The following is a 13,933-nucleotide window of genomic DNA, read 5'->3' as shown; positions in this document are numbered from 1 at the left end:
TTTCTACCTCTTGAGGTTTTACCTCCAGCGACCAAAAGTTCAATTAGGCAACTGCCATTCACAAAACTGCTGACTCATAAAAAAATCACCCCTTTTCAAAATAACAAGCAATGTGGAGCCATTTACTCATTCAAGGTACACTGCATTAAATGAGCACGTACTCCGAGCATCACGACCACTTCCATTAAAGGATAATGAATTGCATTACTGCAGCGTTCCAGATTGTCCTTAGAGCAATCCAAAGCTTCAAAGAATGGACGATTTAGCAGAGAAACCCTCCCAAGAGCCTGTGGTGCTCAACAGGCCCTTGTGTCCACTAATCACGGTTGAAATTCACTCGTCTGGTTTATGCACACTGTTCCTAGTGGATATGAAAACACATGCTCAGGTCAAATGCCTAAATTTGACCTGAACAGTGACCCGTAGCACCAGCATGATGGCCAAGTGTGCTGCACTTTTAAAAGGAGGTCAGATGTGAGCGTGGGTCTGCCATGCTCATGACTTCCTGTGGGGGCTGTTTTTGGTCTCTCCTATTGGGTAGCAATAGTGGGTCAGTTCACTTCACTAACTTGCCCCTAAAAAAAGAATCAGGGCCACCCTTAACAGGGGCAGTTGTCATGGCCTTGCGTGATGATGAGTCATGCTGTTTATGCAAGCGGCCTGGGGGTGGTGTTTTAGCCCGAGGCGAGATCTGCGATGCTGCTACAGTCGCCCAGACTCAAACCCAATGGATAACAAATCAGATCTGTGGAGTCAGGCACACATCATTCACCCTGCAGTGTTGACATGTCAAAAGGGATCAGACTTAAATTAGGATGTGATACAATACCATGAAACTATGCATTCTAAGGCTCGCATTCTGGGGAAGGAGAGTAGGGACGGGATAGGATGGGGAAATATTGCTTAGTGTATGCCTCAACATGGCTGTGAATTGAAAATGAAATTGTGTTCTCTTGGCAGATGATATTTAAAATGCTGGTGTCTCTGATTACATACCTACATGTAAATTTGGACACCATAATGCATTGCAATGTTTAATTCTTGGCTCTACTTAAAACCTGGAAGTATTCACACAGTAAACACTGACCTCATTTGGAGAGTGGAAACAGGGTAACAGTTTAATCTCTTATTCAAAATGTCATCCATTGAGCAAACATGGAGAGGACATTGAGAGTGATGGACCAGAAGAGCATGGCCATGCTGCTGAATAGATAATCACCACAGCAGCCACATAAACATCACAAAGTCACAGACAGTTGAAAGGCATAGAACAAATACATTAAATAAAAAATGAAATAAAATAAAATAAAAAACCTCCACTGCTATGTTAGTCAAATATCTGAAATGCTGCATGGATGGGGCAATAATTGGAAAATTAATTCACTGGATTGTGCCATACACAACCCCAATTCTTTCGCTTACATAATTACATGGTTGCTTCTCACTACGCCCTCGCAGCTCAATCAACTTAATGGCGAGGGGGTCAGGAGTGATTACATGAACACAATGAAAGGAGCTGATCTTTATGGTCTAACAGTGTTGCTCTGTGTTCCCAATGATGACAACACTGTACACTTGTTTCTGCTGTGGCCTTTGTATGTGCATAACTAAATTGACTGGGTTGATGAGTGCAAATGCTGTTAACTTTGTGAACATACTGCATGTCATCCAGCGCCATGTATGGAGCTGTCTTTGACATATTACAGTATGTTTTCTGTGCTGGCCTTGCACACTGAGTTTATATTTGGACACAGAAATTGTATTGCACTGCACTGCATGGTCACTTGGTCAAGTAAGCTTCTGTGATTACCTGTCTGCTGAGACTCAAACACATCTGCCTGCACAGCAGAGGGCTGCCATGTCCAACCTGTATGAATGGGCATGCTGGGCAGCTCTCAGACTCTTTGCCCTATTCCATCCTTAGGCATGATTTAGACTTACGAGTTGGGCTTGGGGTGTTATCTTGCACACAGCTCAAAGCCTTGATGCAACACTTCTATGGTGCTGTGTGTGTGTGCGTGTGTGTGCGTGTGTGTGTGCGTGTGTGTGTGTGTGTGTGTGTGTGTGTGTGTGTGTGTGTGTGTGTGTTTGTGGGTGGGTGCATGGGGGGCTGTCATTAATGTCTGCAGATTAGATTGTGAAGATAAAGACGGGCGAGCGCTTCCTGCAGATAGCGTACTGACGAGGCGGCCACTGCTCCACTGACACACCGAGCTGCCCAGAGAGCTTTAATTTAATAATAGAGAGCTTGGCTCATAATTTGATAGAGACCGAGAGACGAGACTTCCAGTCCATTGTTCGCAGGTAAATAAACAGGCAGGTTTGAAATAGGAAGTCATTCCCTGTTGACAGGGAGCAGTCGTGGCAGATAAGCTGAGAAGGATAATTGTCCTATCTGATTCAGCATCTATATAAGCATGTGGAGTATTTTTTTATTGTAAATCAGCAGGCAGGAGGAGAATTGTATATCTGTCAGAGCCTCAGAGGCAAACTGCAGAGTCGTGATGCAACTACCTGTTGTGTTGGTGAAAGATAATTGATTGTCTCTGCTTTGGAAGTTTTTTCCTTAGGGGGGTTGCTGTACAGTTCTCTGACCAAAGTTTGTTTGTTTGCAAGAATTGTCCCCATTTTGCAGTCTTTATCTCTTTCTCTGTTCATTTAGAAAATAGAATATGAACAAACCTGACCCATATGTATGCCACAGGAGGGGCCATGTACATACAAACAGACATGCACCGATTAGTTTTCACTTGATTATTAGTTGTGAAGGAGAAATGACAGACAATGGAGAATCTAGAGCTGTAGTCTGTTAGTTGACTGGTCGATTTATTGGTCTACACATTCTTGGTCGACCAAAATCTGATTGGTTGATTAATTTGCCGTGTTAATTTTATCAGGAGTAAAGCACTAAGTGCTAATGGGGGTGTTTTCAGAACACCGTGTTTCACAGGTAACAGTCTGTCTTCAGAACACCCCCCTTGTTTTCACAATTTTGGATTAGCCCAACCCACTGGCGGAGACAGATACGTAGGCCGGTATGTTCTGAATTGAAGAAAAAATTAGGCCTGGTTTTCCGACTATTTGCTTAATTAAGAACATTTAATGAACATTTAGTCCTCAAAGACGTCGTCAGTGCGACAGCATTTTACCAAAATAGATAGAAAAAAAGTCGAATGCAAACTTTGCAAACAACAGTTTGCGTATCACAGCTCAACGACCAACATGGCATATCACCTGTAAATGGTAAGCTAACATGTCTTTATGTTAGGTTAGGTTAGGTTGCTCCGTCAGTTTTGAGTATAAATATATCAGAATTGGCATATTTCAAACTTTTAGTCTAATAACCGTTTTATAACTGCAGGCGCAGACACCCGTGACGACGGCAGCTTCCCCCAGTCTATTGATGTCTCAGCCGTGAAGCTGAGCTCCGATGTTCAGCCTCGCTCTGTGCGAGGACACGCACAGTGCAGGCTGGAATAATAGTGGAAGGTCCTGCCAGTAATTATAACATAGGTTACCAGGTACACTACTGTCCAGTTAATTAATCTTTTTTTTTTTTTTTTTTTTGTATTTCCGCTGCCCCCCGATTAGTCGACTTTTGGTCAAAATTTCAGGACTTTAGTCGACCAAGATTTTCTTTGGTTGACTACAGCCCTAGGAGAATGCTTCCGAACTTGAATGAATTACAGCAGTAAACTGTGTTGCTATTGTGTATACATTGCTACTACTAGTGAATGTGTGAGTGTGCATTGTTGAGTGCAGTCAGTTGTAAGACAAAGCCAAGTGACTGATGGCCACTGGAAAAGCTCCCATACAAACTGTTAGACACAGTCACTGACTTAGAAAGTGGGTGAGGAGGAGCAGGAGGAAGACTCGCTGTGAAAGATGTGGTAACTGGCAATGATAAATGAGTGAAAAGATTTCTAAAATTGGAGTCATTGGTTTCACAGAGAAGATTAAAGGCATGATGGAAATCTGTTAGGATTATTTTTTAGGCCATGCTAAAACCTAACCCTTGCAGCTCTCGAGTAAATAAAAGCAAAAAGATTGGCAAGCATAAAGACCATAGCCAACTGGCAATAGAAATTGGAAGGGTTTTCTCTCCAGGGGGAAATGATACATGCATATGGAAACTTTAGAGCTCCTGCATAAAACCACTATGCCTCATGTTCAGAAACAAAATTCTTTGTCTATTTCTGATTGTTATGGAGGCGAGGTTAGCTGAAATCATTTTTCTAAATAACACAAATCTGCTAATTTGATATTTGCATTTGCCATGCTTTTGGCATGCATAATGATATACATCCAATAATTGTGCCTCCTAATGATATTCATTAAGTAATTGCCCAAGTTCCTTCCTTCTCCCAGAGCTTACAGAGCATGTATTCTGTAGTGGGGTATATAATAGTCTGGCTAGGGTCTTTGTCTGAGCCATTCATTACCTGTGATTAACACAGTGTCTCTTCTCTATGCCTCTCAGGAACCATGGTGAGCAAGGAGGGCGGCAAATGCATGCTCACCAACTCTGAGTCTGACTCAGAGGCGGCGCCCTCACCCTCCACCTCACTGGCGTTGGAAGTGAAGTATTCCCTGGAAGCCAGCCGACAGGTGAGGAAGAGAAACAAGGCCCTGCAAGTTCGTTTCAAGGACATCTGTGAGGCACAGAATGAGCAAAGGGAGGCGGCGTTGCAAGCAGCGGGGAAGGCTGGAAAACCTGTCTCATACAAGGTGGCGTACCGCAAATACATGACCGTCCCCGCTCGCAGATCCATCCCAAACGTAACAAAGAGCACGGGAGTGCAGACATCCCCTGACCTGAAGAAACGCTATCAGACCTTCCCTTTTGAACGCAAGAAAGGCCACACCTTTAAACATGTGGCGTCGGTGGAAACTTATAAAGGTCAGAACAACGGTTTTGTCATGGAGGTGAAGCAGTCCAAGGCTGCCGAGCAGGGTTTAGATGAGGAGGAGGAGGGAGCCTGTGGGGGGAGTGGAGTCCGGAGGACCAGAGCTCTGCTCCATACTAATGAGTGCACTGCCACAGTGGAGCAGCACACTGCACCTGACGGCCTGTGCTCTGACGCTCTGCTGCTCAGCTGCTCTGCGGACACAGACTGCCTTCCAGACACACCTAGAGGAAGCGGAGCCGGAGCACAGGCAGAGTACCAGCTCTGCAGTGTCCCGTCCAAACCCAGGACAGGATTACAACACAGGGAGGCAGATACAGACCGCTCGACCAAGAGGCAGCTGCTGAACCTGGAGGAGGGCTCATCCCGCACCCTGCCGGACAGGGCCTCCAAGGTTACAGGCCCCATTGCCTGGAACTCCCTCACGCAAGTGGAGTGCCTGGACAGTCCGTCTGTGCGGAGCAAGCGCAAGAAAGGCCTGCAGCTCAACGGGCTGCAGTCTCAAACGCTGCCACGTCCCAGTGGAGGCTGTACAACACAGGCACAGTGTCACACAGGACAGCTGTCTGCCCAGCCTCTACGGGGCATGGAGGAGCCTCTGTCGCCCTGCGGAGTTGGAGAGGCTGGGGGGGTACCGCCGGACACAGGTTCAGGGGAAGCATGTAAGCAAATAGTGCCTGTGAATCAGGAGGGGGATGTTAAAGCACAGCTCCAGGCCATGGAGAACCTGATCAGCTCCAGCCAAGAGACCATCAAGGTGCTGCTGGGAGTCATCCAGGAACTGGAGAAGGGTGAGGCCCACCGAGAGGGGTAAGATATCATCACTTGGCCTCCGCTTTAAACTAGTTTGCATTAGTACACATATTAGTGTGATATAATTATAACATGCCTAAGCCAAAAGAAATAAAAATCTTTAAGAGATGGCATAATTCATACTTAAAGGAAAAGGGCCTGGTCTAGGTCTATGTAGTTAGATAACATGGTCTAATCACCGAGCTGAGACAATGAAACATCAGAGCCACAAAGCACATTACAATTCAGCATAAGCTGTGCAAGTGTCCTCTTGTACCTCCTGATGTGTCACAGTACAATATTTCTACAAAGAGCCTGGGCACAAGCATGCATATCTGACTGCTCTTCAGAGGAGCCTCTATTGAACAGCTCACAGAGGAAAGATTCAGATGTGCAGTGTTGGGCAGACGGTGAGGGGTGGGTAGGGGATGTTACAGTAGGATGTAACTAGGATGATGTGGCTTTTACTTGGACGTGCCCTGCACCGCTATTAGAGCACAATGTCCTTTTGTGATAATTTCCCTCCACATATCATAGCAGAACCTTTGCAGGACTAATATACAGGCCAATCATCTCGCTCAATTTGGTCCGATTGGTTTGATGACCCGTGGTATGAAACACTGCCACACAGGATGTGGCTTTTAATCATAAACCCAAGGTTAGGAGACAACTGAGATATTCTACTTTTGAATGGAAACCACTCACTTGATGATCCAGCCCACTGATGAAAAAGCCACTCAACTGAATACATCACCATCTGTGAGAGATTAATATTCTTATTATGGTAACGTCTTTTTAATCGATTCTTGATACAATGACTCAGTAGTCTGTTTTATGGTTACATGCATGTATAGCATAGGAGCTCATATGGGAATCAAAGCAACGTGAAGCTGAAAATCAAAATACCCACTTTAAGAAAGACATGGAATGATATATTCAGGTTGTTTTGCCCTTTTAGCAAAATACTGAACTAGACAGCAAGGTTGCCTTATCTAGCTGTGCAACATAATGGTAATCTAGTGAGTCCAGGGCCTTCGAAAAAGCCATGGCCTGTGAAAAAGCCATTTACTCTACAATGTAAATTGAGTATATACAAAGGGACTCCAGATAGCATCTAGCCAGTTGAAATACAGGATTGTCTATCTAAAGGGATGAGACAAACAAAATGGGCAATTTGTTGAGTCAATTGCTGGGGCTCTGTGCTCAGATCTCTATCTGTTTTGACCAGCACAGTGTGGCACAGCATGTGAGAATCCAAATAGTCAACATCAGATACCAACTTGGTGTCCAAAACCTGTGGGAATAAGGAGAAAAGGAAAAAAAAAAAAAACTCACCTATCAATCTCATAAATAAGTCAAGGTCACACACAAAGTGCACAGGCCCTCTCTTAGTATCAACTCAACTGGTTACCAGGTTAAAACTCCTCTCCAACAAAGCTTCAACAAGGAATTTACACCATCTAAAAAGGCAATTACCGTCCCCCCTCAACCCTTCATGAGGCAACCTTAATCTTCTTATCACCAAACTCAGAAGATTCTGCTCAGAGTGAAAAAGTAAGCAAACATGTGGGTGCCACATAGGGAGCCATCTCCTATGTGTTGCCTAGCACATCTGTCTTATCAGATGTGTGGAGTGTGGCAGGCAGAGGAGAGGAGTGGAGTGGAGTGGAGAGAAAGAACAGTGTAATAGACAGAATATAAGAGAGTTTGCCTTCGTCATGACTGGTTGAGGTACAATGATGTGTGGACACGCCATATGGTGTGGTTTTTTTCAGGTCTGTCTAGCGTGGCGATTAAAACCTAAATTGTCATTGAGAATGATTAGCCACTGGTGTTTTCAAGGGTCAGCTGGTCATACACTTTAAAGAACAAGCAATTAGATACTTAAGTCGCTGGCCATACAGTTATTAAAAAAGCCTAACTTTTGTATAAGTCACTGAGCAGCGTAAGCCCCTTGTAATCCATCTGAGGCCGACTGCACTTCCACTTCGTGTCATAGACACAGTTCTCTTCTTACTTCTTGTTACTGTACATGTTTCCAATTTTCAGTGTTTTTAGTGAGCCAAGCAGAAATTCTAATGCTGCCTTTGTCACACTACATTAGCTCCATTCTCCTCGCACAGAAATGTCACTGGCCCAACAAATAAGAGCCCCCAGAGGCTATAGGTGAATTGTGAGTGCAATTACATGTGTTATATTACTGCTTATGTTATATGACATTGATTTTTCATGTAAGGAAATGCAACGCCTAGTGCGATCATCAGGAAGCGTGTGTGCACCCTTTAGACACAAAATGTAATTCCACACCTCATGTGCTATATCCACAACACAACACAACACAACACAACACAACACAACACAACACAACACAACACAACACAACACAACACAACACAACACAACACAACACACAATGACACAGTGGTGGAAAAAAGACATGAAGTATAAAAAATATAACAGAAATGAAAAATAACATATGGATCATTGTTGCATGTGAAAAGGCCTGGTATCTTCCACTCATTTGTGTGACAGATCTGGTCAGCTGCTACTGTCAAGTTTCTCTATGAATGAGCTGCATGCTGTTTTTCTATCGGCACTTTTGGCCACGTAGTTGAACCATGCTGCACTGATTTGCATTTCCTTTACTTGTTTCAACACATCAAGTTGTGCTGAAGCTGACACCGAGTTGTGCTGAGCCAACAGCAGAGGGGTTTGTCATCACTTATTGGTCAGAGAGACACTGAACAGCTCTGAAACAAAGCTGCTTATAACCAGGATGTCCCTATAGCATCACTTGTGAAAGCTGTATCGTAGTTTTTAATCTAACCACGTAAAGTGAAACTTTAAACCATGGTTTACATGGTTTCATGTGAAGCAGCCATTTTGAGTTGGTCTTGTTGATTTTTTGAAAATAAAACCCTTCTGTAGGGTGCTGCTAGAGAAATTAGTCAAGACTCCTACAGGCAACCATTCAGGGCTTTGCCATTATTTAAAGACACGCCCCCAAGCAGGTAGTCCTGTTGAGACGGAAGCGCAAGTCCCAGCCGCGCTGAGCTGACATGCCAAGTCAAACTGAGTAGAGCCAGGCCAGCACATGGGACTGGAAAAAGGCTACTAGTGTCACAGAGAGAAAGAGGCAAAAAGTGTGACAGTGCAACAAACAGTGAGCGAGAGAGTGTGAGTCAGAGGAAGACAGAGAAAGAGAGAGACAGAGAGAGGCCTCATCTCCCTTGGTTATTGTATTATTAGAACTACCCAATGCCAAGCCTCTATTTCCAGAATATATGAACAGCTTTTGCCAGGCTGCTGGGAAGAAGTGAGGTTGGAGGACATGACTTGCCTTTGAGGAAAGTTGTTGTCGCCTGGCAGCCTCAGGGAGAGTGGTCAAGATCAGACCCTGATGTCCTCTCATACCACGCATGCAGGCACAGACACACACACAGACACACATCCCTTGAGTGCAGCTGTGTCCAGGGCATAAAACGCAGCGTGAAGGGTGTGAGGCATTTCTAGAGTAACTCATTGGTAGCATCCAACAGCGGAAAGCTTGGGAATAAATTTGCTGCATCATCAGACAGTGTTAGCACGCTTGCCCCAATTAATCACACTCATGAGGACTTGTTGCCAGTCTTTCTTTTAATGCTGTGTGTGTGTGTTTCAGCGTATATGTGTGTACGGTTTTATGGCTTTGGACTCCCACCCACTGACTGACCTTTGGGAAAGCTCACCTTGTAGCACCAGGGGGGAGGGTGTATAAATACACTGTTAATGGCACTTTTGGCTTCTCTCTACCCCAGGAGGCCTGCCGAAATGAGCTCTGCTCTCTTATTTTCTCTTATCAACTCAGTCTGAGGGAGAGAGGAGTGAGGGAGGTAAGAGAGATGGTGGGAGAAAGAGATCCCGACAGCATGAGGGTGGGAGATAGAGAGAATAAGAGAGAGTTCTTGAAAGGAGGTGATCCAGTTGCCTGCACACCCCATCAGCGCTTATCGATCCGCTCATCTGGGTGGAGAGTGAAGGCGGGCTTGACCTTCCCCACTGCGCTGCATTTTGTGGGGTCACCTTGTCTCCACTCGCATCTGCTTAGCTTTATGTACAGACCTTTAATTACGATGTAGTCTTTTGCCAAGTCAAAAACTTCCCTCACCTTTACTGGCTGCACTCATCCTGTTCTGTCTTCTCCGTCACCTCCTGCTGCCACAATATTGCTTTCAACACCCTTCATATAACTACCGGTAACACAGCACAGAAAGAGTAGATGGGGAGCGGATATTTAGGTCAGTGGTTTAATTTTTGTTGGTGTTTTAAAGCTGTTATGTCCTAGCTGTGTCACATGGGTGCTGGAAGACAGAGAACTAAAGCGCATCTCAACTGCTGCACAGACACAGGAAATGGGAACAATTTCAAGGAGGTGTGTATATTCACACCGACCATCTTAACCTTGCTCTACGATGTTATTCATTTGTTAGCATATGGCACATTGTACTCTACAAGGTGAATGACTTCAATTCCATGGGTCTCATTCCTTTGAGCCAGGGCGATGCAGAGTTGGAGAGGAAGAGTGATACAGCATCAGGGAGCCGGTGATATCAACTGTCAGTCCGAGGTTGGGGAATTGATCCTAGGCAGGCAAAGTCAATAAGTAATGTTATTTCATCCTACAAATACTGCCATCTAAGTGTCCTTGAGCAAGGCATCTCACTCCAAGTGCTCCATTAGAGCTGCTCAGTGGCCAGCGGCAGGAGGCTGGGTGTACTGTGCAGCCACTATCTGTGACTCAGTGCAGCTGCCTGATTGTGAAGGAGAGTGGGGCTGATAAAGGACACTCCCTTAGTAAATACCAGCTTAAAGAAACATGACATCTTCACTGTTGCTATGTCAGACAGAATTTCAGAATTCCTAGCTCTCAAAACAGAACTATGCGGGAAAAAAAATAAAACTCAAGTGACTCAACTCGGAGTATCAAACTATTATTTTTCAACAGTCTACGCCAATTCTCTATGCCCTTGTATTGATATATATCCTTCATGCACTTCATTTTCATATGATGTTATTATGCCTGTGTTTTAGTGCCCTGTGTTTAGTGCATTGCACTCATTTTGTATTAATAAACTGAATTAATTTGTTTTGAGCCACTATTTATCATATAATATGGTGTATCTTATTAGTCTACCCAGGTATTATGCAGCAGGGTCCTTTTAAGCGCTATAATATTTTCAGGAAATTCTGTATTCAGTGTTGCAATGCATCATTATACATACTGTCATCGCCGTAAGTGTAGCCTTGGGAGACTGCTCTCTGGCACAGCAGTTGTTTACTTTAACAACATTAGACCTTATATTACATTTACCAAAATCGTCAATGTAGATGATGAACATAAAGGTGATGAACTGATTTCCAGCCCACAGTATGTCCACAGTATGCCATTGATTATGAGGAGAGGCACTTACTGTCAATCTATATTCACATTACCGCATGTTAATCCAATAAGAGAGCCACTGAGCCTTTGAAGCATGTAACCAAATAGTTCAATTCAGGGACGTCACCTTGTCTTTAGCTGCCCCTGGAGGAAGAGGGGCTATAATAAGAACATAGCTCAAGACAACAGTTCATCTCAGAGATACCGGGTGACAAAATCAAATATGGACACACAGAATAGAATATTGATTAGTCTGAATGTGAATTGGTTGAAAATCAATATAAAAAGTTACATCAGTAGGGGCCTGTAATATACCACCTAAGGGTCATCATAAAACAAAATGTCACATTTTATCAGCTAGGCTAAAAGACATTTCTTGTCAAGCAGACTCTAATTAAATACAATTATTCTATCTAGTTTTGAGGTTGCACGAATGACCCCAGCCTTTTTTGAGTACTGAGGAGCACTCCATGCTTCACAAACGTAAAGAGCAAGGATGGAATTTTTCTAGCGTGAGACTAAAGGCTATTACACACCAGGCAATATTTGGGAAATGGAGGCGATAGTGGCAATCTTAACAGGCAGGAGCATATTAAGACTGGAAGTCAAATATCTATTTTAATATTTCCAGGCAACAAGAAGTTCCTAAGCATTTAATGCAACAGTGCAAAGCCAATATTGCCTTTCAGCATAGCCCAGAACGTTGCCTTGTTTATCTGATTTCTAATCAGCCAACCTCAGCTAATGACCAACCCTCTGCCCCCTCTGCCCTGGCCGTCGGACACAGGCGGCACAGGAGGGCAGCATGACTCCTCCTCGCCCTCGTTTACTTGAGGCCGGCTAACGAGGGATGACAAACAAGATGAGAAAGGAAGGTGGTGTGGGAGCAGCTAAACAAGTCCTGTAATTACTCATTCACGACTCTTATCTTCCCCACAGCCTCTCCTATCGAACCGGACAGGACACGGCCAACTGTGACACATGTCGGAACAGCGCATGCATTATTTACAGGTTAGTGGCCATTCCTCTTTAAAGACGGTGATCCAAATGTGTCCTGTCTTTTCTCCTTGGGGGGAGAGTGGACAGGTGGGAAGGGGAAAGGAGGAGGGCGGAGGGAGGAGGGAAGGGGAAGGGGCACGGCATGCAAGACTAATGTGGATGCTGTTAATGAGCACACAGGGATGTGTGACATTCGCACGCCACGCTCTCTATCTGTCTCTATCCGTCTCTGTCTTGCCCCCCCCCACCAACCTCGCAACTCCCTCCATCCACTGAAGGGCACTTGGAGGGCAGAGGTGTATCACTATTCAGAGACAAAAGGCTACACTGGTGAAAAGTATGGAGGAAAAAAAGGCCAGGAAAGGTGAAATTAATTTAAATCAAAAGATCATGAAATATCATTGCTGTGTGCTGTTGCCAAGCCAACTGAGCCTCCGTGTGTGCTCAACTTCTGTTCAATTATCACAACTTGGCTGGTATAGACGTGAGCTGTAAGCTTACCCAGCCGCATAGTCTGCTATATGTGTGTGTATGTGTAAATGCTTTGCTGCCTTCTTTCAGTGTGTTTGTGTGTGTGCGTGTGTGAAACTGTGTGTCTGTATGTGGTAAGGGTCAACCCAAAGTTCATAGTGTCTGCCCCTGGCTTGTGACAGGGCCTTGCAGGTTCTGACACCACTGTCATGGGAGCCTTTGTCTCAGACATACAGTGGGAACGACAGTCTGCAGGCCCCTCAAGAGCTCCTTTCTCACAGCTGAACCTGCATGACACACTCTTTGTGGACGCATGTATGGGTGTCTGTCTGTTGTGGTGTTTGGTGTGCAGAGAAAGCATGATTCCGACAGTCAAAAGGCACGGGGAGAAAATGTACCAGAGGAAAAGTGAGAGAGAAAAAGAAGAAAGATTTAGAGAGTAGGAGGGCGAGAGGAGATCAATAAAACTGTTTTTAGTGGACACTGCAGTCCCACTGAGTCGGCATTTCGCTTCTGAAGAGCCATTTAAATCATACTCTATCTACTGCTCTCAATAACCGATAAGCCTCTGGCCAAACTACAATCAGCTCCTAAAAATGAAGGAGTGTGGCACAGCTCTGTTCACTTTGATGTCTGAGCTGAGGAAGGTGCATCGTGCCGTAAAGTGGAGTGCATTTAAATCTTGGCAGGAGACCCACATAACCGCAGGGTGTACAAAAAGAATGAATCAACACTTCTCTGATCATACAATGATAGCAAGATGAAGTGAAATAGCCAAATTATGGCACGGAAACATGTGAAGGACACTGCAAGAGCAAAGCCGTGGCACAGGGGAACAGACAGGCGATAGACTGGATTCAGGGTTAGAGGACGGATGAAGCGGGACCAACTGTAGAGACTGGAGCTAGCCTGGAAGTATAAATGAGTCATTTCCATGTTTAATGCTCTCGTCGTATGATCCGGCCCTGGGGAAGCGCAGGCCCAGCTCCTCTGGTCTACCTAGCCTCCGTCTCTGCTCTGACTGTCGAAATAAAGACCAACTGTGCCTGCCCTGTCGTGCCGGCCTCTGCACACTCTAGAGACACTCGCTAACCAGCTGGCAGAGTCTGCGAGCACACTTCGCTGCATGATAGCAAGTCTAAATTTACAAAAAAAAAAAAAAAAAACATTTCCGTTGTAAGCCTCTTTTTGTTGGAGCAGCTGTGACATATCCTTGGCAGCTTGGCACACACCTACACTGATCACACCGGTGCACTGGGAAAGGTGTTAAATTTAAATTTTGCTACTCCATGGTCTCCCAGTGAGGGCTGATGATATGCAAAATGTGTGGAATACTATGAAAGCT

At 44.8% G+C, this 13,933-nt stretch overlaps 2 protein-coding genes across 3 annotated transcripts in view; one reads left to right on the top strand and one right to left on the bottom strand.

The window, feature by feature from the left end:
• Nucleotides 1-13,933, bottom strand: part of dock1 (dedicator of cytokinesis 1) — a 193,787-nt gene that overhangs the window by 84,451 nt on the left and 95,403 nt on the right. The gene's annotated exons all lie outside the window — the stretch shown is intronic.
• Nucleotides 1-13,933, top strand: part of insyn2a (inhibitory synaptic factor 2A) — a 28,091-nt gene that overhangs the window by 6,265 nt on the left and 7,893 nt on the right. The window contains exons 2-3 of the mRNA XM_030077883.1: nt 4,481-5,717; nt 12,058-12,129. Of these exons, the coding sequence (XP_029933743.1) occupies nt 4,486-5,717; nt 12,058-12,129 (1,304 nt within the window). The 5' untranslated portion in view covers nt 4,481-4,485. The remainder of the gene's footprint in view (nt 1-4,480; nt 5,718-12,057; nt 12,130-13,933) is intronic.

The sequence above is a fragment of the Myripristis murdjan genome, chromosome 19 (assembly GCF_902150065.1).
Source record: "Myripristis murdjan chromosome 19, fMyrMur1.1, whole genome shotgun sequence".
Lineage (NCBI taxonomy): Eukaryota > Metazoa > Chordata > Actinopteri > Holocentriformes > Holocentridae > Myripristis > Myripristis murdjan.
This window is presented reverse-complemented; position numbering and strand designations above follow the sequence as displayed.